The sequence below is a fragment of the Oryzias latipes genome, chromosome 7 (assembly GCF_053564925.1).
Source record: "Oryzias latipes strain Hd-rR chromosome 7, Olatipes_Hd-rR_3.1".
Lineage (NCBI taxonomy): Eukaryota > Metazoa > Chordata > Actinopteri > Beloniformes > Adrianichthyidae > Oryzias > Oryzias latipes.
The window spans coordinates 21,150,820-21,175,742 of NC_136243.1; the positions used below are offsets into that span (position 1 = coordinate 21,150,820).

Below are 24,923 nucleotides of genomic sequence, written 5' to 3' on the forward strand. Positions count from 1 at the left end.
AACTACCATTACATTACGTGATGGAAGTGAAAGGGCGTCGTTCGTAAATAGTGCTTGTCCTGTGGGTTTAAAGTAGGTTTGGGGTGTGGTCCAGTGGTCAGGGAAATAGCCGGATGACCTGAACTGTGCTGAGTCATGTCCCAGGTGAGGGATAGAGCTGCCTCTACTGAGCTCCGGGACGTGCACTTAACCTGCAGTAATTACTGGAAAACAACACTGAGAACATGGCAACATGGAAGTTGTGGAACTGGCTCTTGGATTTCAAATTACTCTAAGACTCTTGAGGCGCTCTGTGAGGATGCCTGCCAGTGTTATATGTTGGACAGTCAAGCTGGTGTTTGAACATCCTGAGAATTTACCAGACAGATGCAGAAACTAAATGCACAGCTTCAAGAAAATTATATATTTTACATCTCAAAATTTGGCAATTAGCTGTTAGACAAATGCAACTCTTCCATTAGAATGAATCACACGTGTGTAGAGATAACTTTTCAAGTTAAAAACACAAATATTTGACATTGATTAGGTTGGAGGAAAAAAAGAAATAAGGACAAGGATAAATTTGGAAACAAAAGCAAAAAGAGGGAGCGCAGGAAAAGAGATATGCTGAAAAAATCAACAGAGGGAGTCAAGAAACGAGGAAAAGGGCCAGAAGAAGAGAGACAAAAAAGAAGGACTCTGTGAATGAAAACCAAATGGCTGCTAAAAATCATTAATCTTGTAGGGATCTGTGTCAGCGAACGGCAGTGACACAAAGAGCTTTCGGAGCAGCGAGGAGAGCAGCTCAGTGACCCGAACCCAATTGGCTGAGAAAGGCCCACCAGGCTTTAATAGACTTTTGCTGATCCGACACTTGTTTGCTGGGAGCCACAAAGAGGGGATTGCAGGGGCTGACAGAGGCCTGCAGGCCTGGGGGCTCCCCTCCTGGTCTGTGATAAATGACCCAGGGTGGGCAGGGCCAGGATCAGGACCGGAGTGAGAGAGCTGAGTGACGAGGAGGTCATCAGGAGAGAAGAGTAGATGGAGAAAGGAGGAATAAAAGGGCATATGGAGGTTTGGAAAGTGTAGTTGATATGAGGACATCCTTATATAATGACAGGTCTGGATATCATAACATTCAGCAGAGAGGACCAGTATGACAAGAAATCGTTGGTTCGGCTCTTTTCCATAGACGTGCCTGTTGTGGCACACACCCACCCCAGATCAATCACTCCCACACACTTGGACACTGGGTCTGTTGGCTCCTGTGTGAGCAGCTTTATTGTGGCATTCACAACCATACAGTGAGAAGAAAGTAACTCAGATCATAAACATTTATACTTCACACACTTGAGGGAAGAATAAATGCCTCTTCAGATATTACACAGAGCCATTTGAAGCCTATTAAAACTCCCTTTTTACTTTTAGCTTAATAATATCCTGATGCTGTATATGATCCACAATGGATGACGTATATTTTCCAGCAGAAATGATCAGAAGTCCTAATGCAACCCAGAGATGCTCAGGCACATCCATCCGCAGATGTTTTTCCACAGATAGATGACACTCAAACACCAACATGTTAATGAAAGACAGAGGTGATTTACGGATGCAAACATACATATATTTTAAGGACAAAATAGTGCATTTGCTTACTTGGAAAGAAATAAAAACAACTACAAATATGTTTTCCACACTGGTTTTGTTATAGTAGCCAATGGTTTGCTTAGAAAACAGATGTAAATTGTGGTTAGGACCCCAGAATGTGCTCTTTAATTATGTTATTCCTGCTCTCTGATATTCCGTTCTTGTGGTACCGCCTACATTCTGTGGTCCCACAGCCCCAGTTTATAATAAAACCTAATATCATACACAACCCTCAGCAAAGAGCTAACTGGAAGGAGGCCAAACTATTGTACATAGCATTGCAATTTACATTAATGAAATGACCACAGAAAAAGGCAGATTTATTGTCCTTTTTTCTTCTAGATTCAGCCAGTACAGTGCACACTGACATTTATTTGTTGTTATATTTACAACATGTCAATCAGGGACATCTAATCTCAGAAAAGGCCTACAATTATGCCTTGGCCTGCTCTCCGACTTTTTTATATCCCATCTGTGTCTCTTCCATCTCAAAAAAGAGAGGAAAAGAAGCACAAAAAAAGAGAGATAAATAACTGCAGTTTGGAAGATGTCTAAAAGACGCACATCCCAACTTTTAGCAATGACTGAATGCGCCACCAGAGGCGCCCTGTCACAAGAAATAAGCCCCACTTACCTCCGCAAACACATAGATCCTTTTACAAGGTGAACAGTTGGCTAGAATCCATGTGAGGAGGCCTGTGGAGACTCACAGACAAAATGTATGATGGGATTTTCGATAAGATTCCCAGAATTTGCAGTTTCTTCTTGCCTTTTGTTTTACAGGAAAGACCCTAGAGTCAATCATCCCTGATGGAGATCCTTCTCCGGCGGCGACTGCTCAATTCTATCTGTTTACATAAACAACGTGTCTTAATAATACATGTTTCCACAGACACAATCGATCCGTCTGGAGTAAACAAGGAAGCCAGCAAGTCTCACGTTGTAAGAGGCGGATGTTAGACTCCAGACGCAACAGGACCACTGAATGCTTAATCAACCCGACACTGATGTCAACATTTCCACAAGTTAAAACAGAGATATTTGCAGGCTTGTGTTTGAATTTTCCAATTCGTGATTAAATACAATAACATTGTAGTAATATAGTTCTAATAAATTATTAATCATGAATAATATCATTAATTATGCAAATCAACGTGCATTATTTTTTGGAATTCGACTGACTTCAGCTCTTTGGTTAAATAATGTCTGAAAATATTGACTTACAATAAAAGAAATTTACATGAAAAAAAAACGTTAAGTAAAACTGCGTTTGTAATTCAAAGCACTGTCATAATGTAAAATAGTTACAGTGTTGACAGCCTGGAGCGCTCATCTGCGCTGCGCCTCTTTTCTACCTGCGCGTCAAACAAAAGCGCTTTCTGAAAGGAGCGTCTGTCCATTCCCTCCTTTTCGCTTCTGTTACAGGCCTTCCAGAGCGGCTTCCCTCCGTATTCCTCTGCAGCATCTCAGTGTTCCAACGACCGCACAAGAGGGTAAATAAAAGCGTACTCCAGATAGGAAAGACGTTGGGTTGTTTCTTTAAAAAAAAAAAGAAAGAAAACAGAAAAAAGTATTCCTTATGGTCAGTATTTCCTGAAAGGAGCGCAATTTCATATCCTGGAAAAAAATAAATAAACACGCACGAAGGTTCACATGCATGGATAGGTCCCGAACAGAAGAGAGATCCATGAATGTGAGCGAAATCATGCGGGTCAGAGGGACCCCGGGCCTCTGGTGTGACGGCAGCGGCCCGCAGGTGCGCGATGTGAGCTGTGGGATGCTCTGCAGCTTCTCTGGCTCCACGCGTCAACTGTTAAAAGTACTATTTTAAAGGTGATTTTATTTCTGTTATTCATTCCTAAAATCCGAAGGATGGGACTCTCATTAGGGGCGAATAAGCAAGCATCAACACTTTTTTTCGCTGTCCATAAGCACAGGGATCACTTAATAGATCATTAACCACCGATATGCTGCTGACATGCACGCTTTTTTACATCTCGTCTCTCCATTACAGCTCGTGATTACCGAGGGAGGACAGCCGCCGGCAGGCCTGCCAGGATCTATTAGACGGTGGACTCAGGTTATATTAGAGAGCATTACGACCTAATGGGGCTGCTGCTATAGGTCGGCCTCTCGGGGAGAGGGGTTTAGGTCGGCTCGGCACGACATGACTTACTCACATCACTTCTGAAGTTAGGGAGGGAAACTCAGCTCACCTACAGATGAAAGAGTTAAGGACAAAGTTTTTGCCAGAACGTTTTTATTTGCGAGAAAAACAGATGCTTGTTAATTAGATAAAAAGACGGCGTGTGGTCCAGATAAAATAAATTAATTAATTTTAAAAAAGAAAACAGGCATTGATTGGCAGTTAGCAAAAGGTACATTGGTGTTATTATTTTAAAATGAAATTCAAGTTAAAATCACTAAATCACTCCAGTGTCTAAGACAGCGCGTATTATAATTAGGAGACCAAAAAAACGGAATATAATAAAGTTGAGATGTCATTGGAGGATGACTAATTGGTTACTAATTCTTTGAAATACAAAATATGTTCAATACATGTTCTTATCAATGTGTTTTGTTTTTTTTTATTAAGAAGGACAAAAAGCTTTAAAGGATAAAAAATCAAAATAAAAAATGTCGGGGCATCGTGCCTGACAGTGGATTCTTTCTTGTTGCTACAGAGCCACAAACTAAACAAATATCTAATTACTGCTCTGTGCGGCTCGTTCTTCATCGTACCAGCCGTGCGCTCCGACCGACTCCAAGTCATGCGTCGCACGCGCTCACAGACGCCTTTCTGTTCTCTTCTTTACTCAACGACCAGAGGTTTGCTCAAAATAAGACTTTCTCCGCTTCTGTTTGTAGTCCAAAGTAGTTCTGAACGCTAAAGACAAAATATGATTAATCCCACTGATCAGTCTGGGCACTTCTGACCCTTCCTGGGCCAAACAAGAAATTAAACATGACATGGATGAGACGAAGCAGCTTCACAGTTTTCGGCTACAATCAATTGTGTTATCTGGCACAACGACGTGATGTGATATTTTAAACAAGCAATTAGCGCCGAGATGAAAATCTGTGCGCATGATGAAAAGAAGTGTTCAACACCGCAGCTTCTCCCGTGCGTCGCGGGTGCGTGTGTTGCCCACGCAGGGGCAGCCTTGAGCCTGTTTCTTGATGGAGCAAGGCTCAAAAAGCTTTGATGCAACTCGGCGTTGGAGAAATGCTCCAAAAGAAATCTGAAAGTAGCAGAGTCCTGAAAAGTCATTTTTTCTTTCATAACGGCAGACATGTTTCCGCAGCGCTGTTCATGCTCCTCCAGAAAGAAAGAGTGTCTTCAATATTACTTTCAAAACCTCAGAAAACTTTGATTTAAGCCCCAACATGAGGATAAACGTTGATAATACTCATTTGTAGAAGATCAGGGTTTTTATTATCCCCAAAGTGAGTCACAGATCGTGTCGTTTAGTTTGATAGAAAAACACAAATTCAGTGAAAGATGGATGTAAATGCTTGATTTAAGAGATGTATACATTTTAAATGAATTCAAAAAGTCATTAAAAACACCTTAAAAGTTTTAAAGAGGTACAAAGTTACAAATTCTTTAGACCTCCTGAACATTGAGGTAAATGTAATGGACTTTTTATATATAATTCAGTGCTTTTCTCGGGCATTTGGCTGAACCTGCAGCATCGACGCTCCTAACTGGTACACATCAATCTCACTAAGATCAGAAAGTGTCAGGAGTGAAGAGAAGAAGCTGCGCGCTTCGTCTGTAAAGTGAAGGCATTTTTCTCATCCGCCTCTCCCACCTTCTGCTTTTAGAGATCTTGGTCAGCTGACCGTCTGAAGCTGTCAAAGCGGACTTGTGCGCCCTCCTCTCCTGTTTCTCCTCCTCCTCTGCTTAAGCAGAGTCCTGCTCCCATTGGAGCGCCGAGCGCCACCGATACAGCCTTTCGGCGCGACGTCACTGTGCGCATTAAGCATAAAGAGCAGACTGGCTCCGAGCGCAGTCTGCTGGATACCAGAGAGAGGAGAGAGCTGGGAGAGGCGAGCCTTTAAATCTCTGCAGTGCAGAGCTGGAAAAGCTGCTTCTCAGAGAAAATCAGACGCCATATGTAACCCTGCTTGTTTTCTCTTCTTATTTTTCCTGGAGAAAAAAAGAGACTATACGGTAAAGGAAGTTGTTGCGTGGACTGGTGCCCCGTCTTTTCGTCTACCATTATTTGTGTTTTTTTTTTTTTTTTTTGCTTTTGACTTCACTTTTGCTGAAAGGACTGCGGTTTTACTTTTTGCACTGAAGCGCGCTACTTTCTACCTCCAGCCCGGGCAGAAGTGGGCTCCATGACGCAGATCGTGCGCAGAGCGTCAGTCTGAAAGTTTTCCTCTGCAACTTTTTTTCCCCTCCCGTTCACTTTTTTCCCTCAACCAATTTCACCGTGTTTCATGCTACAACAAGTCAGCGCAGAGCGGTGGAGGAGCCAAAAGAACTATTGCATGAAACCAGAAAGAAAAGAAGAGACGCTGATTAATAAGTCAGTTTTTGTGACGCTCGCAAATTATCTGCAAAAGGGTCGCGACAACAACATGAGTGCAGAGCTGAGCATGGGCTCGGAGCTACCCAGCAGCCCTCTGGCTCTGGAATATGTCAATGATTTCGACTTGATGAAGTTCGACGTGAAGAAGGAAGGCCTGGCCGGGTTGGATCGCAACGGGGTGCGTCAGTGTAACCGTCTGCAGCCCCAAGGCTCCGTGTCCTCTACTCCCATCAGCACGCCCTGCAGCTCAGTACCATCCTCGCCCAGCTTCAGTCCTACAGAGCAGAAGCACCACTTAGAGGAACTGTACTGGATGCCCAACAGCGGGTACCACCAGCAGATAGACCCACAGACGCTGAACCTGACCCCCGAGGACGCAGTGGAGGCCCTGATTGGTGCCACGGCCCACGGACACCCTCCACCCCCACACGTCCAACAGCAGCTGCAGCAGCAGGGGGCTTTTGAGGGCTACAGGGGCCCGCACCACCACCACCACAGCCATCACCCCCACAGCCAGCAGCATCACCATCCGTATGCCGGGAGCATGCAGCACCACACCGAGGAACTGAGCGGGCACCCAGGTGGACACAACCACCCCCACGGGCAACACCATCACCACCATAGCCAAGACCCCGAAAGTCCCTCCCCGGTTTCCCCAGAGGCCCATCAGACGCTCCATCATCACCGTCACCACCATCACCACCATCCGCACGGCCACCTAAGCCAGTCCGCGGCGCACCACTCCTCCGGGAGCGGACTCAGCGTAGAGGACCGCTTCTCCGACGAGCAGCTGGTGTCCATGTCTGTGAGAGAGCTTAACAGACACCTACGGGGCTTCACCAAGGACGAGGTCATCCGCCTGAAGCAGAAGAGGAGGACCCTCAAGAACCGGGGCTATGCCCAGTCCTGCAGGTTCAAGCGCGTGCAGCAGAAGCACGTGCTGGAGAACGAGAAGACGCAGCTGATGAACCAGGTGGAGCAGCTGAAGGCGGAGATCAGCCGGCTGGCTAGGGAGAGGGACGCCTACAAGCTTAAGTGCGAGAAACTGACGGGGTCAGGGGCCACCAACGGGTTCCGCGAGGCTGGTTCCACCAGTGATAACCCGTCATCACCCGAGTTCTTCATGTGAGTTGTTGCTCTCTTGTAAAAGCCATCACAACAAACTCTCCCCCTCCACCCCACCATTCTCCTCGGACTCAGTTTGCTGACGAACAGCTGATAATAGTCCAGGCTCCCATACGGTTTGATTATATTAACAAAAGCTATATTAGAAGAAAAAAATAATCCATCAGATATTCTCATATACTCATCCCCTCATTCACAACCAAGATACAATAGAGTGTCTGATAAGTTGCAGCAACTTTTTAGATTAGTTGCTTCTAGTGAAGAGACTGTTTTCTTCTCCAGAGGATGGCTGATGAACTTTTTTTCTTCTTTCAGGCTACAGCTTTTAAATAACCTGTAAGTAGTGTGGGATGGCTCCCATGGCGGTTGTCTTGTAACTTTCCTCTTCTTCTTTTTTTTAAATTTTTTAAAAAAATGTTTTCTTTATTTCTCTAAAATCACGACATTGTTATGGAACAAGCAGGCCTGGTTCTGCAGTTTGCAACCCATATGAGACTCACATTCGACAAGTGGGCCCGCAATGGGGGGAGAGGGGGGGAAAGCGGGACTCCACTTTATGCAAAGTTTTGTCTCTGACCCGCCACGGGGGAACGTTTTATGCAACATCTCATTGATTTATTGCCTGCTTGGTTATAGTCGAATATATATTGAAAAGAAGTCTGCATTAAATATTAATCCTGCATGCTGGACATGTACGGTAATAATTTCTATTTTGTATTTTCATCTTTTCCTGTATATTAAGAGCATGTGTTGATCTGCGTTTCTCCATAGATTTGTTTAGGGGGGGGGGGGGGGGGGGGGGTAGAGAATAGCTGCGGGGACACAACAGCAGGACTGCCGGTGCAGTATCATGGTGTGGGTTCGTTTTGGCTTGTAAATATTATGCAACCGCAAAACTGCACAAGATTCAAGAGGCTCGTTTGAACTTCTTTATTTGTGTTGTTTTTCTTTTGTTTTCCCCTGTTTTACTAGTGAAGACAGGAGGGGGGGATGGGATCTGACAAAGTTTGGAGGGCATTCTTTTTTTTAAGTAGTTGCATTAAAATACTGCGTGTCAAGTGCACTTTTGTCAGTGATTTCAAAGTTTTCATTTGGGCTATTGTGCAGACCTCCCTCGAGGAAACATACTATGATAAAATATTGTAGCATTATTAAGGACAGGCCTGTGGAGTGACGTTTGGATGCAGATTTGCTGCGTGAGTTTATGAAAACGAGCGTGTGGCGACATGATTATTGGCTTCTGCAAACCAGGAATTGGTAAAAGTTGTCTTATAATTCTTATTTGGCGTTAACGCAGCTTAGAAAATGAACCCATGCCTTAACATTTACATTTAAGTGAAACGGATTTGACCTAAAACAGAAGAAAAAGTTGTTGTGATTCGATTGGCAGCCACCTGTTTCGTGTTTTTGCGCATTGGCCTAATGGTTTTTAATTTTCACAGAAACACGGCAACTATTAGCTCGTCAGAGAACAGAATGTAAATTAAAATTATACATATACATACTATTTCATGTTTTCCTATTTTTTTCTGCAGGTCAGTAAAAAAGGGGGACTCAGGTCGTGCAAATTCTCAAAATGAAAACAATGTTTATGTTATGTAATACTTTCTTGTCTGTTTTATTATTATTTGATGATTCTGGTTCTGCTGGCCAGATGCATACCTTTTTTTTTATTATTATTTTAATGATTTAAATTAAAGTGTCAAATCATATCAATTAAGCATGGTGCTTGCATTGCAACTGTCGTTAAAAAGTCATGCATTTAACAATCGTTGGTTTGTTGATTCAACTGTGTTGAAATCGAACTGAAACTGCAGCAGCGGGTTGTTGTTTTGTTTTTCTCCAATTCCATGTACTTATGATGATGGGGATCAGTTTTCAAACCTGTTTATATAAATAATAGTAACACTTAAATTTGAACTGTTTCATTCAGGCTGGTTTCTGTTTTGTCTTTTTGTTGTTGTTTTTGACAAAGTTGTTTCCTATTTTGCTTATTAAAGTCATTGAAATGGCAACATGGACCTCTAAGACTTTTTCTTTCCTTTTTCCTGCCACTAATCGAAAAAAAAGAGAATGAATGCTAACATCCGACTTTCCTCTGTTTCCGATAAGCTGTTTTTGCGCTCCCCTCTAAACTGTGTAAATTTAATTTTTCCTTGACCAATATCCTATTTTAAGTTTTAGGAATGATGTGGAAACTTTGGCTTTCAGCCCCTGGTCTGCAGTGATTAGATCACCGACTCTGGCAGTTTCTGCCGCTGCAGGAAGATTCCTGTGTGCGCTGCTCTGCTGGCATGCTGACTTCTGCAGAAATCCCTCCGTCACAGGAGCGCACAGAAAAAGGAGATCTTTGACCTTGCAACACACCAGAGAAGAGATGAAAACACCAGATTTACATTAAGTGGTAAAAAAATTTCCGTTTCATCACGCATGGCTGTAGATGTACTTAAGGGCTAAATGCGCTCGTGCGCATTTTGGCTTTTCAACAAGCAACGCGCTAAGCCCGAATGCATGCGCACTGGTGCGCAAAATCTAATTTTTTCCCCTTTTTTTCATATTTTTGAAAATATTTCTTTGCGCACATTTCTTGATCATTTTCCAAAAGTAACCAAAAGATCCAATAAAACACGGGGGTTTGCTCTTCACTCTCCATCGTGGGCCTACAACAACAACAGAAGCCGAAAAAGAAGGGAGTAGGATTTGAGCTGCTCGGTTTAGAGTTTCTGGTGTCAGAACATTATCTGCCTCATGTCTGCACATTTTCAAGGACAAAACCACGAGGCAGAGCATCCACCAATGACAACAAAGCAAGGCGAGTCTAGTTTACATTGTAGCTCCCTCCTCTCCGGGCTGCCGCTGCAGCCTGAGGGAACGAATTCAGCGGAGGCGAAGCGGGAGAAAGAGGCCCGGGCGTCAGAATGACCCAAAAATAACAAAAACATGTGTCTAGGATGATCCGTGTCACCTTCTTTTACACATTTCATATTGGATCCGCTGCATGGATGAGCCAGATACACATGTGGACACCAGCATGTGTTTGTTGTACAGCATCAACTCAAGAGCTCAAAACACCTGGAAAAACACATCTGGATGCAAGGAAAAGAGATCAGCCATCTCCTTTGGCGCAAAAATCCTGTTTGATAAATATTTAAATGCAAACTGGTTCTTTGAGAATAAAAGTTTACAGTAATTTCATAGTTTGCTTAACATAAAATTATAAACTGAGACTTTTTGCTTGTTTTCCCTTTATTATTGATTATGCTACTATAAGCCCAGGATTATTAGTGTTTAATTTCTGATATGTGAATTCTTTATTACAGAGATCCTGTCATTCAGCCTGCCGTGCAGTAGCTTCTGCAGCAGCAAACCACAGACTGGACCGCTGCCTCATCCATTTAGGCAGTTTCAGCATCATCTAAACTCTATTAGCTTTTGCCTCAAACCCGGTGCAGGTGTTGTGAAAGTCTTAACATTTCTGCATCCCACCGCTGAGGCGTCTTTTCTCAAACGTTACCAATTCCTCTGATCTGAAAGAACCTCGTTTATTGTTTCAGTCTCCCACAAGCCTAAAGTTTTACATCTGTCGTCAATCTGGTTGAATTACATTAAGATCTGATTTAATTTAAAAATGCTCATTCACAGAAGGCAAGAAAGATGCATTCAAAAAGTACGTCCTTTTCCTGCTACTTACACAACATTGTTTTGTAGAAAAAACAGCAGCGCTTCTCATTGTAGGAGATCTTGAACCATGAAAAGTTTTTTTTGTTATAGTGCATGAGTTTTCATCTGAATACAGTGGGTAAATACTATATAATATACTATTTATATGTCAGCCAGACTATTTATTGAACTTCTTAAGACCTGAGCTTTTGTTTGAGATGCCTTTTTTATTTTGTAGTCATGTAAGCAGAATTAACTACTGTGGCAATGTAACCCACAGTATGATGTCCACGCATGTGGACGCCAGCTCTTAAGAGGTCCAAAGCATTCAGAGTATTGTGCATGTGTTATATTGTCTGACAGAACCCTGCTGATAATTAGTCTTCCTTGTGATTTCATCTTTCAGCTTTTCACCCTCTTTCTGTCCTTCACAGAGGCCGGCCCAGTCTGGGTGTTCAGATCATCCCAGCATCTGTGTCGTCAGTGTGTTAAAGCTCATACGCTGACATAGAAAATGTGTTGAAAAACAACACAAAATAAAAAACAATCAGAAAAACAATTTTCAGACGAAAGCAGAAAGACATTTATATTTATGTATGTTTTTTTACTGTGCTACAAAAGGCACATGTCATAATGCATGACGAATGCACCAAAAATTGTTAAAACAAATAAACTCTTACCAAACTATCATTTTGAAAAAAAAAATCTTTCTACCTAGACATTGGTGTCATCACAAGAGCAGTTGATTTCCAGCAGGTTACAAACAAAAAGGAGCCATTATTTTCTGACCTCATCCGCAACAGCTTCTCTTTGTGATAAATTCATACCTCCATGGTCACAACCACTCAGTGGTGTGGATGATGGATACCTATGGCCGTGGCCGCAGTTAGTCGATGAAAGTGACCTATGTGTACATTTCTCCTTCCGGGATGTGAAACCCAATTCCGGGCGGGATTGATCCATGTCTGGCCACTGCGGAGATAACGCCAAAGCGAGATGATAAGAAAAGACACTGAGCGGTCAGTGATACGTTTGAACCATCAACTCCAGCTGCAAACAGGATGTTGGAGTCACTTTTAAAGGTGTACAGAGCATGTCAGGGGGGCATCGGCAGAAAGGAGAATCTGCTGCACCTAAAGCAAGGCTGAATTTTTTTCAATTTTTTCTTGATAAAAAATTCTTCCAAGACCCTAAACAAAAAAAAGTTGAAAATAATTGCTTGCAAAACACAAAACAAAACATCTCCACGCAAATAAAAGGAATCAGAACCCTGAGTGTGCTCTGTTGTAACCTTTGAATAACCTTTAGATGTCAGAAGAACAAAGGGGGGAAAATAAGAAAAAATGTCTGTAGGGATTATTGTTTTCTGTCTAACAAATCGCTACAGCTGTCAGACCTGCCAATCAATTAACTCAGCTGAATAGGTGGGCTGCCCAGGATGAGAGCTGTCTGTGTGCATGTGCACTGTATCACTGTACCCCCTGCATTCTGCTCTGGTCTGTTGTCGCCCTAAGATGTGAGGTAAATAATTGAATGGATCCATTAATAAATAAAGTGCAGGGGGAAAAAGAAGAACAGGAGGTCGAAAGAGAAGAGATTGGGGAGACAGGTCACACATCTTTACAATCACAGTGCAGGGAGTGGCACATTTGCAAACCTCTCTCCCTTTCTCCCTTCCTCTGTGCTCTTTTTCTCCCTAGGAGGTGTCTGGACATAATAAGCATTAGCTGAACTGTGACTCTAAGCTTGGAGCAGGATGTGGCACTTCAACACGTTTCCCTTCTAATCCAATGGGACAATGCTACTTCCTGTAAAACAGGTGAAGAGAGGTAATGTGGAACTAGCCACAGATCAGTCTACTTTAAACCTGGCCTAACTGTTTTTCAGAATTGCTCAATTTTCCATGACAAATATTATGTTAATGTGATTTACCAAAAAAGGACCTGCCCAATGGAGAAAGGAAGACATTTTAAAGAATTAAAGAATAAAAGATTCATGATTATCTTATAAAAAAAGCAGCAGATTGTTTACAAAAACATCAGACAAAACCATATGAAATACAAAAAAAAACCATTAATTTTTCAACTTTAATGTATTTTCGTGTTTTAGTTGGGTTGCCATGCAGCAGCCAACTTGCTGAAAAGAAAGAAAAAAAATCTACATCTGAGACTGTTTTAGGAAAACAAAAGGCATATGGTGCAAAGGCAGAAGTGTGTAAAAATTATCTGAATTAATCAATGAATCAATTTCTATTCTGACCATCCAAGCAGATTCATGTGTCGGTGGCACAGTCTTAATTGAATCAAGCTATAGCATCATAAAATTGTTTCAAAATGAAATAAATCGACTATATTGATCCTGGAAAATACCATTTGGATTGAGGCATGGTAGGTTTATTTGACTATGACATAAAAACAACCAAGTGTCATCACAGTGGACAACACACGTGATGGCAGCAAAAAATGACCAAGCATTATTGCAGTCCAATGTGCGGAAGCACTTTGAATTTTACACATATGTGACCATACAGTGTGGTAGAATGTTCTAATAATGTTCTGTTTGTATTATTTTGATGTGGAAAAACAACAGTGGGCTGAATTTTATTAAACTAAAATGTGAATGGATTTGACATTCAGTCTTGTTTACTTGTTTGTTTGTACACATATTTAATTTGCTTTTCATTATCCTGCAAGAATTACAAGGATTATGGAAAACTTCACCTGCACTGTTCAGTACCCAGGTATTTCTCTCTGAGTTACACTGAATGAAGTTTTGGCTAAAGATGTCCTTGATTTTAGGTCAGTGAATCGGATCGTTCAAAATGGACCAATATCAATTATGAATCGTAACAGCAACTACAAGCTGGGATATAAATCGAGTTGTTAAAATGAATTGTTACATTTTTGTAACATTTTGTAAGTGTTACAGCTGCTGTAAATGACAGTACATACAGTATTCACTAATTTCTCTTTACAGGTTTACCCAGAACACCCCTTTATTAAGATTCTATTTAACATTCTTCTGAGCAGTCTGAAGTAGTTATAAAATCCTTTAATATGCAGCCTCAGTTCTTCTATTACACGGTCATCCCTACAAGATTAAAGTTAAATTAAAGTTACAAGTGTAAAGTAAACTAGAATCTACATTTGTTTGTCCACCTGAAAAGCCTTTTCACGAAAGGATTTTAATCCAAAACCTATTGCACATGTTTTCTTTCAGTTAATTCATCCAGCAGGCATCCAAAGCCTAGGAATTGATTCAAGTGACTTTGGTTAATTTATAAGAATTACAAGGAATCTGGGAAACTTCACCTGTACTGTTCTGTCCTCAGGTATTTATTTCCTGAATGGATTCTTGGTCAGATGAACTGGATCGATTCAAAATTATCCAATATCGACTATGAATCGGATGAGCAACCACAAACATCATGATATGAATCCAATTGTTGTCATAATGAATTGTTACACCCTTAAAAGGAAGATGTTTAGAATCTGATAGATCTGCACTAAAAATTATTTTATATGACACACCAATAGAGACAATTATTGGAAAACTACTGCATTCATTTTTTTCTCACTTTGAAAATATATTGATCTGTGTGATCATTTAGTGTTCCTATTTGAGAGTATTGCTTTTATTTTTGGACAGGATTAATGTAAGAAAAAAATGTCTCCTGGTCATGGAGGGCAACATTAGAATTACAAGTGTTTTACTGCGTAAAATTCCACTTGGGAACACAACTTTTACAACGGTGAGTTCATTTCTGAGGTGTTGTTTACCACCATTGTTAAGGCATAATCACTAGTCATGTAATAAAATCTCAACATAGCAGTAAAAGATACACATGACCGATTTTGATATAAGTTTCTGAGGATTTTAAAAGTCTGTTTTGGCCGTCCATGAGACAAAACACTTGAGAAGAATTTCAGAGTTAAGACTGGATCTGAAACAAATTAATCAGCTTTTGCCGTTTAGACATGAATGTTTAAGTAAATGATAAGTTAGTATTAAGTAAAAAACTATAAACTTTAAAACTAAAGCTGTTCACAAACAAAAGATGCAAGGCTTACACTTTTACTATGAAATGTGTCTATATATGTATTTTATTTTTTTTACTGTCTGAGTGTATGGCGTCCTGCATAACCCCCAGTGGGGAATTTCACTGAATCAATCACCTGATTCAGGGAAAAAACACCTTTCGTTTCTTGTGTGTAATATGTTATTGTGGCATTTTCTTAGGATATTAAGAAAATTTAGCTTTAATTGTATTTCTGAGTATTTCTTTATTTAGGTTGTTGTGAAACAGGAGCAGACAAAAAAATGTTGGTAGAAAAAAGCTTGTAGATGTGACATATGCTACAACAGGATGTGTTGTCATTTGTAATCCATTTGCTTTCCTTTGACATTTTGTGCAATCATTCTGAGACACATACTGTACACAATAGTTGCGAGGCATACATGGTATTCTGCTTTGGTAATTCTTTTAGTATCAAAACTAGCAACTAATTATTAACCACTATGATCATTCTTTCATTTTATTTCCCTTAAATCTTTCACAGAGAACAGTCTAAACTTTAGGCTTTTGTGTTCTTTCATTATGTTGCAAAATAATTTGGGTCATTAGTAATGTATAAGTCCCAATAAAACATGTTTCCTAATGTTATGTTATGTTGATTTTTAAAGCTCAATAAGGTTGACATCTTCTGACACAGACAACTTTCTGCAGGTATTTAATGCATAAAAATTCAAATGTGACAATTCATCTTTTGGACAGCAATATCTAAACATACTGTGGTGTTTTTTATATTATGGGGCAGATCGGCGTAATCCAACACATCCTATTTTATTGCATAGATTAAACTCCAGGTTGGCTTTATATGGCTTACATATAAAGCTTGACTGGTATTAGTTTACACAGACTATGTTGTTCTATTGTTGCAACTTATAAAATCATTAGAACACATTTTCTGTTCAATCCATCCAGAAATTCAAGTGAATCTAATGGCTTCACCTAATTTTCTCACCACTGTATCTAGATCGTTTTCTCATAACGGTGGCATATCACATGATTTATCATTCCAAGAACAGTGCCAAATTGTTCCAGTACGACCAAGTAAACAAAGCATGATACTATCTCTGCCATGTTTCTTGAAAGAAGCATCTCTTTCACTTTATGAAACTCGGTGGAGCTATTTGAACAACACAGTGCTAGTTTTGGCCAAAACATCTTAACTTTTGCCTGTGTGACATCAGATTGATGGATTTTTTGGTAAAAGTGGCATGCCAATCATTGCTCTTGTTTACTGTGACCATGACAGTGAATTTATGAACATTAAAACTTCATAAAGAGTGCAGGAAGTTCACCAGGAAATGATCTTCTGGTCACTTTAAATATTCTGCTCTTTTTAAAGTATCCATTTTGAATGACTTCACTTGCAGAAGGCAGAAACGGTCTTGAACTGACTCTACCACAAGGCGTGACTGTGTTTGGATTTTCCACTTGTTGACTCATTCATCCACTATATAGTGTTGTCTATACTGAATACAGATAGGGGTGGACAGCTGGTAATTCTTTTTGAACAATAAGTGCTTAAAAAATAACTGGCAGGACTTTAGCAAACTAAAACTGAAACGTTGGAAGGCACATGTTTGATACTTTTATTCAAGAACATGATGCAACAAACTTCTCTGAAACCACAAAATCATTTTTGTGATACCAGGCTGTGCACACACATTGTAATTCATCGATAGAGGCATGTATCATTGTCAAATGTTGCTATTAGATTAAAAATACTCAAAAATGTTACATTTTGTGAAAAATCTTCATATTGTTTTGAGAGTAAACATCAGTAAATATGTTTGCAAATATTAAAGGATAACCAACAGTCCAAATTTTGATTCACTATTGACATTGGCTTAAAGAAGGAAAAGGTAAATAACTTCCTTTTTAGTCTTTAAGCTCTTTTCAACTAGTAAAACAAAGATAAAACAATCAAGAGTTAATGAATGTTAACTAAAATGGTCACAGTACAATATGGTTTAATTGGAATAAAACGAAAATACCAAACATGTTTTTAGTGTATCCCTGTGAAAAAAAAGTACATAATCTACAAAAAGTATTTCTTGTGTGAATTGGTGAAGTGTAAAATATCGCCTTTTTTAGTTTGATCAGCACCAACAAGTCTGTTTTGGAAATCTTCCTAACTCCTGACACCACACACTCTCTGTTACCACACAATCAGACTTTTCAATGTTGTTAAATAAAAACACGCCAAAGATCAGCACCAGGAACTCCTGACTCTAACTGCAGCTTTAACTAATCTGCTTTGCCTGCTTTGTCTCTTAAAAATTGGAATATTTAAGGTTATTTTGGGCCAACCTCTAAAACTCAAAAGAGGCTCTTTTTTTTGCCTGTTTCCAACATTATCATGGTTTTCTCAAGAAAGTTACAAAAACCATACAAGCATTTTTAAACCGTTTTTTGCTTGAAAAACCACTTTATTTTTGGCAAAATGAATTCAGAAAGAAGTATTGTGGATTACATTTTCAAGCGTAAGGCACAAACACTAAATAGTTTTCATTGTCTGTAAGACAACTGAAAAAGGTACTTTATTTTGGTTTCTCAAAAGTCTCTAATTGATGCCCTTGCTTTCTCCCATTTGCATCCATTCCAGAATTTTCTTTCCCAATTTCTACCTACTACTTGTTTTTGTTTTTTTTTTTCACAATCTGATCTCTTCTTAGATTTCCTCGTCTGGAATTGCCTAAACGCTCTGTGTTGCCAACATCTGTAAGTGGTTTGCAGGGAAAAGACACCGTGGAAAAACATCAAGCAATAAAGAGAGCAGAACGTGCTTCATTATATACTGTGGTTCTGGTTAGAAACTGTGCTAGGAGCAAAGGCATATTCAGTTGTAACACTGGGCTCTGTCAGGTTGTTAGTGTGAAGAAATTGGCATGAACATAGTACTAGAATGAGAATGAGAATGTCATTTTAGAAAAATTACTGCCCAAGGACATTGGGGACAAGGCTGTACACCTGGACAAGACTGTAATAAATTAATCGACATTAACCAAGACGCTTGCTGAGAAGAGATCAACTGTTGGACCAATCATTAGAAAATGGAATCAATACAAGATCACAGACAATGTCCCTTTGCCTTGGACTCCAGGCACGACCTCAAGTCATGGGATACAAATGATTTTGAGACTGTTAAAGAAACAGCCAGAACTACATGGGCAGAACTGGTCAATGACCTGAAGAGAGCTGGAACCACAATGGCAAAGGTTACTATCTGTAACACACTACGTGGTTGTGGATTCAAATCTTGCGGTACTCCAAGTGTCCTCCTGTTTTCAGCCAGCATATTTTGAGGCCTGTCTAAAATTGGCCAGAGACCAAAAAGATGAATAACCCATATTGAGGAAAGGATGAATGAAGCCATGGTGAGATTTTGGCCAAAAATCTCTTTCCATCAGTAAGAGCATTCAGGTTAGAGCAAAGGTGGATTTTACAAGAAGACAATGATCCCAAACACAAGTCCAGGCAAGAAAGGAGCGGCTATGTAAAAATCACTTCAAGGATTAGGAGTTGCCTAGTCTCCGAACCTCAATCCAACAGAGAATCTGTGAAGGGAGTTGAAAGGCCATGTTTGCCAGCAACATCAGAAGATCTTGAGAAGATATGCATGAAAGAATAGCCAAAATGTCAGCTCTGGTGTGGGCAAACATACCCAAGATCTACAGGAAACATGTAACCTCTGTCATTGCCTTAAGTTACTAAGTATTTAAGTGAACTTGTGTTATTGACAAAACACTTATTTTCTGCAACATTATGCGAATAAATTATTTTAAAGCATTCATTGTGAGTCCCTGGATTCTACTGTATGTTTACATTCTATCACCCACAGTTGGAGTGTACCTGTGTTGAACACTACAATACATATCTCTCTCAACTTGCATGGCTGCAAGTTGCTGAAATCAAGTTGGAAGTTGAGCTCAAACACTTGCTCTCTTGGTTACAAGGGCTTTGTGCTAAACACTGTGTATCATGATGCTTGTATAATATAACTTTTGGTATTTTGTATTTAGGAAATATCTTTTAAAACTATTGTTTGTTCAGCTGTAACTTTACTAAACTAAGTCTTGAAGATGTTTTTCTTGACTTGCCCATTCTGAGATCAAACATTCCTTTTTTAAATGATCTATCATTTTACACAAACATTTGACAAACTTGATAAGACATTCACTTCCCAAAGAATACTCTGTATGATCACTGGCTCAAAATACATGTACAGCTGGTTGAAGTTCTCAATCTGTTGATGTCTTCCCCTTGGCATTTTTCCCCATCAGAGTGAAAGCTTTTGAGCAAACGGTCAAAACCCCTACTTTAATGAAGTCTGTGCATCTGCTGATTAATCAGCTAAAATTGGATTTAAATTAGCAGCAGATAATAGTTTTAATATTCACCATTTCAATAAAAGCATTGAGGGTGTGTCAGGTCACATTTTTCACAGTTTTGACTTCGAATGACAAATACGTTTATCTTTTTAATAATTAGTCTATCATGATTTGATTGTTGAAACTCAACAGAGTATATGTCATCCATAAAATCTTCTTCCGTGGTCTCAAAGCTTTGTGATTTAAAAGAGAGCACAAAAAAATTGGATCTACAGAACAGCTGTGGTTTAGATGAATGCAGGTTTCTCAAACCAGAGGGTTTTGCTTTGCTGAGGACTGACCTCAATCACGTGTCAGGTTTTAGGCAGATTGGATTTAAACTGCACCACTTTTAAAGAGATTATGCTATTGTAAGTGATTAGGAGAAGCAGATACATTGAAGGGAGCTAATGAGGGGCTTCTCCCCTCCCCAGCTGGCAGCCTAATTCAGTGTTCACTGTCCTGTTAAATAATACACACCACAATAGTATTAGTGTGACATTAGAGGCTTTTCAAAGTTGTGTGACAAAAGCTACTATGTTGATAGTCTGCTGGAAACAGATGCTGGGGCACTGCACTGCTTTGTGTGACCATTTCCTTGTTTTTATATTCATATGTCGGGACAGTTTGTGTGTACAGTGGTATCTCATTAGGTCATGTGAATGATTACCTCGTATTAGATGGAGGAGAACGCAGCAGCTACAGGATGAGAATGAGGCAGGGAACATGTGTGTGTGATTTGTGGCATAAGCACATACCATTTACTTGACACAAGCCCTATCTGTCTCCTGATTGGGGCAGAGCTGTCCTCTGCATGGCTGCTTGGTGCTCTGCGTCCTTGGATCTCAGGATGAGGGGACATATGTGGTGTTGAGGGAGCAGAGAGAGCCAACACAGCAAGAGAGGAAAGGTACTGAGTTGAAGTTGTGGAGGGGAATCTTGTAGATGCTCTGTGGGACAGTTTTTAGCAGCCAAGGTTCCAAAGATAGGGTTTTGTTTGGACATAGCTCCTTCAGACTTTAGAAACCCTGCAGAGGGTTTCTAGAAAACTCCACTACAGGAGTTGCGTGGGCAACATTTCACTGCATGGGTAAAAGAAGACAGGCTTCCCCATTAATGGAGCTGCCCTATCTTTCCCCCTTATACAAGTAGGCAGGTATTTTTATGCAGGTTAAAGTGCTGACCCAGTCTCAGGTAATTGCACCCCTGCTGGGCTTTGGCTCAGACAAGTCAGGGCGGCACTGAGTGCACCTTACACCCCAGTTATGGGTAAACCACACTTATCTTGCTATTTACAAGTGAGTGTACAGCCCTGCTCAACATGAAAAACACAGGCTGCCTTATCTTGGCATAGGTGGGTTTTATTTAACCTTTCTTTTTCTCTTTCAAATGCCCACTGACAATATCCAGCCACCAGACAATGCAAACAAGAACACACAAACTAGAAAACATTACTATACATTAATGTGTAAGTTGTAATCAAAGGAAGGAAGAAAGCAAAGCACCTAACAGAGGGGATCTGTCAATATTGTGCCTGTGTGTGGTACATTTCCTGGCATGAATTCAATCCAATAATCCCTAAGAGGGTTAGGCATGTTCTAATCACTTCTAGCATAATAATGATGAATGATCATGAATGATGCATGTCGTTCACGGAAGTGGTTTTAAAACAAAACAACTCATTAGCATGTGGAATATGCCTTGTGGACCATTCTTTTCATTGGAACAACCCTGTTAATTACCCCACTATAAAGATATCTAAGGTCTGCAGACTGACCTAGAACCTAATCTGAAATACCAAATTAAAGCTCACCTTAAGGTTTAAAATATTCATCAAAACCGAACAAGCAATATTAAATCACTGAAAAGTGTTGATCTTGCCATGATAAAATACGGCTCACCTTGATTTTACACTTGTTTCCCAAGCCTTTCCAGTAAGTCAATATAATGATAATAGAGAAAAGAGCAGAACTTTTTGATGCCAGATTTCTCTGATCTGCATTTGAGAACATTTGTGAACTTGTTGTTTGCAGTCATGTTGTCTCATGTTTTGTTAGGTTGTCATTATTGTCTCCAACTCATTTTCATGCCCAGGGTGTCAAGTAACGCCATTTTGCCACAGCTGGTACAAGTTCACAGCACACATCTCTTTTGCGGTTCCCATTAACTGTGTGTGTGAAAAAGTTGTGCGGCACATTTCCAGAGAGATGTATTTGAAAGGAAAAAGCATCAGATTGGAAACTCCCTGTTTGCATTTGACAGAATACTTACTGCCTAAGGAAACTCAAAATGTATAAAAGTAACTCATTGCAATCTAAACTAAATGCATATTTAGCCTGTGCAGGGCTTCAGATATATTTAAGTCATCAAATGAGTTCCCACAATTGCTTTTTGAAATCTTAAAGCAGACTAATCACAATGAAATTTTTGAATTAACCTCTGCGGTGGTCTCAATGATGTGACATTAAAAAGGCTTGCCTAATTTAGTCAGATCAAGAGCCACTAACATACTGTATTTATGGAGAAAGACATATTTTCATTAAGTGACCTGAAACAATTCAAGCAGAATCAGCTACAATAGAAGTTTTGAACATAAAGATAAAGAATTTTGAAATATACCCTGCTAATACAGACGGAACATTTCAAAATTCTTCAATTTGGCAGATGCTATAGTAACATTTTAATTTTTCTAGTGTTGAAAAATTATATTTAGAAATAACTGAATTTGTCACGTAAAAAGACACACAAACAATGAAAAAAAAAATCTAAGTTTAAATGAATAAAAAGAGATTTGTAAATTCAATCAATTCTGTCTGTTTGATGTTATTTACACACCTTAAAGAGGAAGGTCACCACCAAGCTTTTCTTTTATGTCTTTTCATGTGAAAAGACCAAAAATCCTTCTAACAAAAGTTGTCCTTACAAGACTTTCCAGTATCTATGTATCTTCTCTTCCATTAAAACATGTTCTATGGAAACTATGTGCAGTGTGTAGCTAGGAAAGGCAGAGGCGAAGGGAAATGGCTGTGGTCAGACCATAGTCTTTAAAAGAGGAGGGGAGAGCAAGGAGAGGAAGACAGAGGGCAAACAAAAAAAATCAGTAAGAACTTTCTAAGTTTTAGTCACTTATCTGTGTGTTTAAAGGTGTGTGTATGTATGTGCTCCTGCAGAAACACACGGCTCACTGTTCCAGCTGATGCGTTGTGTGTAATAATGTGCTGATGGGAATGTGCCACTGCACGTTAATTCTCCCTTCACGCTTGCGTTGAGGAACACAGAGCCTCTAATTGATGCTAAACAAACTGCTGACCCAGACTCAGGATGAAGGTCTGTCACTGATGTGCACACAGACCCACACAGCCCAATGCAACACTGGAAAGTCTTCTGTATGCTCTAAAATTCACAAAGAAAGCAACTCAGTTGGCACAATCGTTATGTCGTAAAATGTCTTGTCTATTGTAACATTTTTATTTTTATTCTTTTTTTCTGAGAGGTTTGTACGTTCAGAGCTTAAAAAGACAAGCCAAATAGATGCCTTTGTGGCAATCTGCAATGTCACTGGGTTATTGGAAGCACATCAGTAAGTGTGTGTGTGGATGCCCTCCTGTCAGTAAGAGGTTTTGAGGAGTGCCTTTGAAGGTAAGCTCATCCTTGACAAACATATGCACGTTCACATGATGGCTCCTAAAGGAAGCTCCAGGGAGGCACAACGGTTCCTTTGTGTGGACCAGATTTCCCATGTCTCCTTGCTCCAGCTCACAGATATATCATCATCGTGTAGTCCTCTGTATGAAGGGCAAGTGCCTGCATGCAGCAGAGTAAGAGGGAGACGGTGAAAGAGTGCTGAAGAAGTTACAACCCAAGCCTCTCTGTGTTCACACTTTCCTCTCATCTCCCATGTCTTTGCCCCATTCTATCCCTCTCACCCTCCCCCTTTTCTCTGCAGAGGAATCCAGTCCCTCCACTGGGATTGGAGCTCTTTGAAGGTGATCCAGAACCGTACTGCTTGCTGCCTCAATTCTCCTCCCTCACTGCCCTACCTCTCCCTCCCCCTGAACCCCCTCAACTACCACCCTCTGCTTCCACCCCTCAGCCTCCAGAGGGCCTGGATCCCGCTCATCCGAGAGCAGCCACAGACCAAATCCAGACCCAGGCTTACCACTGCTGCTGCAGGCCTTAAAAGTTGTCTGTTTGCAGCAGAGGCCATGGTAGCAAGCAGGTGTGGGGGCATGGGAAGAGAAGAGGGGATATGTATCTTTTTTTGGGGGGAAAAAAAAGCAGAATGCGATGTAGAGATGTAGAATCAAGCCATCATGAAAGCAAATTTAACTTATTTAATTTCCCCCCCCAACACAATTATGAGGTTTCTTCCTAAGCTTTCCCTCCCAGCACTCCCTCCCTTTTTCCTTCTACTTCCCACTTTACCCTCCATCCTGAGGGTGAGCTCTTTATGGACCCGTTCGACTGGTTTCTTTGGCACACATCACACACACAAGCACACACTGGGATGACACACACTTATACATAAAGGTCCTCCCTTAAACAGAAGGGCTGAAGGTCCTACACACAGCGCTTCAGAGTTGAACAGGAAAAGACAGAGACCGACAAACAAGCAGAGGAAGAAGAAAAAAGGCAGATAAAGAGTGGGGGTGAACTGAAGGGATGTGCATTCCTTTGGCTTGCCTGGCTCTGGAGTGCAGAAGACGTGTTGCTGGCTGTTTGGTTTATTATCCCTAAGCCATATGGGGTTGGCAGGCTTTTGGGGTGTGGTAGAAAACATTTCTGTGTTTTTGTGTGTGTGTGTCCTTGTGGTTGTTCGTTCATGATGTTTTTTTATCACCTGCCGTATGTATCTGTGTTCTTGGCCAAAATAACCTGAGGTGCCGCATTTCCAGATTATTGCCTTCAATAAAACATAAAGATCTTCCAGTACATTTCAGCCTACACAGTAGATGCCAGACATTTACACACGTGCACAACCAGAGAAATTTCCCAGGCATTCTGGATATCTGAGGCCTTAATGGTTTAACTGCAACTTAATCACAATCACATGGATGATATGGTGTCAAGCAGTGCTGTCTGATAACAGTCCCTTTGAAAATAAGAAGTTGTTCAGGTTTATGGCAATAGGTAAAATTCAATTAAATTAAATTCTGTCTTATTTACACAGCCCAATATGACAACACAGTTGTTTCAACAGACTCCACTAATTGTACAAAACATAAAATCAGTCATAAAATGCAATAGCTAAACTAAGCAAACTAAACCGAACTGGGCATCCCTGCCCTTAGACCCACCTTCTCGGTAAGGAAAAACTCTCTGGGAAAAAAAAAAACAGATTCCAGGGAGAGAAAAAAAGATGAAACCTCTCCCAGGACAGACAGGCGATTATACCAGAACTGATAACCCTTGTGCTAATAGGCACTTTAACATTGGGAGTTGGGTCATCTAGACCCACTAGACAGTGCTCTGAACCTTTTTTCTTCAATGATTTGTGAACCTCACTGGTGTCCATGGATTACATGAAATCTT

At 40.4% G+C, this 24,923-nt stretch overlaps 1 protein-coding gene across 1 annotated transcript; it reads left to right on the forward strand.

The window, feature by feature from the left end:
- Window positions 1-5,593: 5,593 nt before the first annotated feature.
- Window positions 5,594-9,307, forward strand: mafba (MAF bZIP transcription factor Ba). Its single transcript, XM_004070499.5, has one exon. The coding sequence runs from the start codon at window positions 6,076-6,078 to the stop codon at window positions 7,294-7,296; it is 1,221 nt and encodes a 406-aa protein (XP_004070547.1). The 5' UTR covers window positions 5,594-6,075; the 3' UTR covers window positions 7,297-9,307.
- The last annotated feature ends 15,616 nt before the right edge of the window (window positions 9,308-24,923 follow it).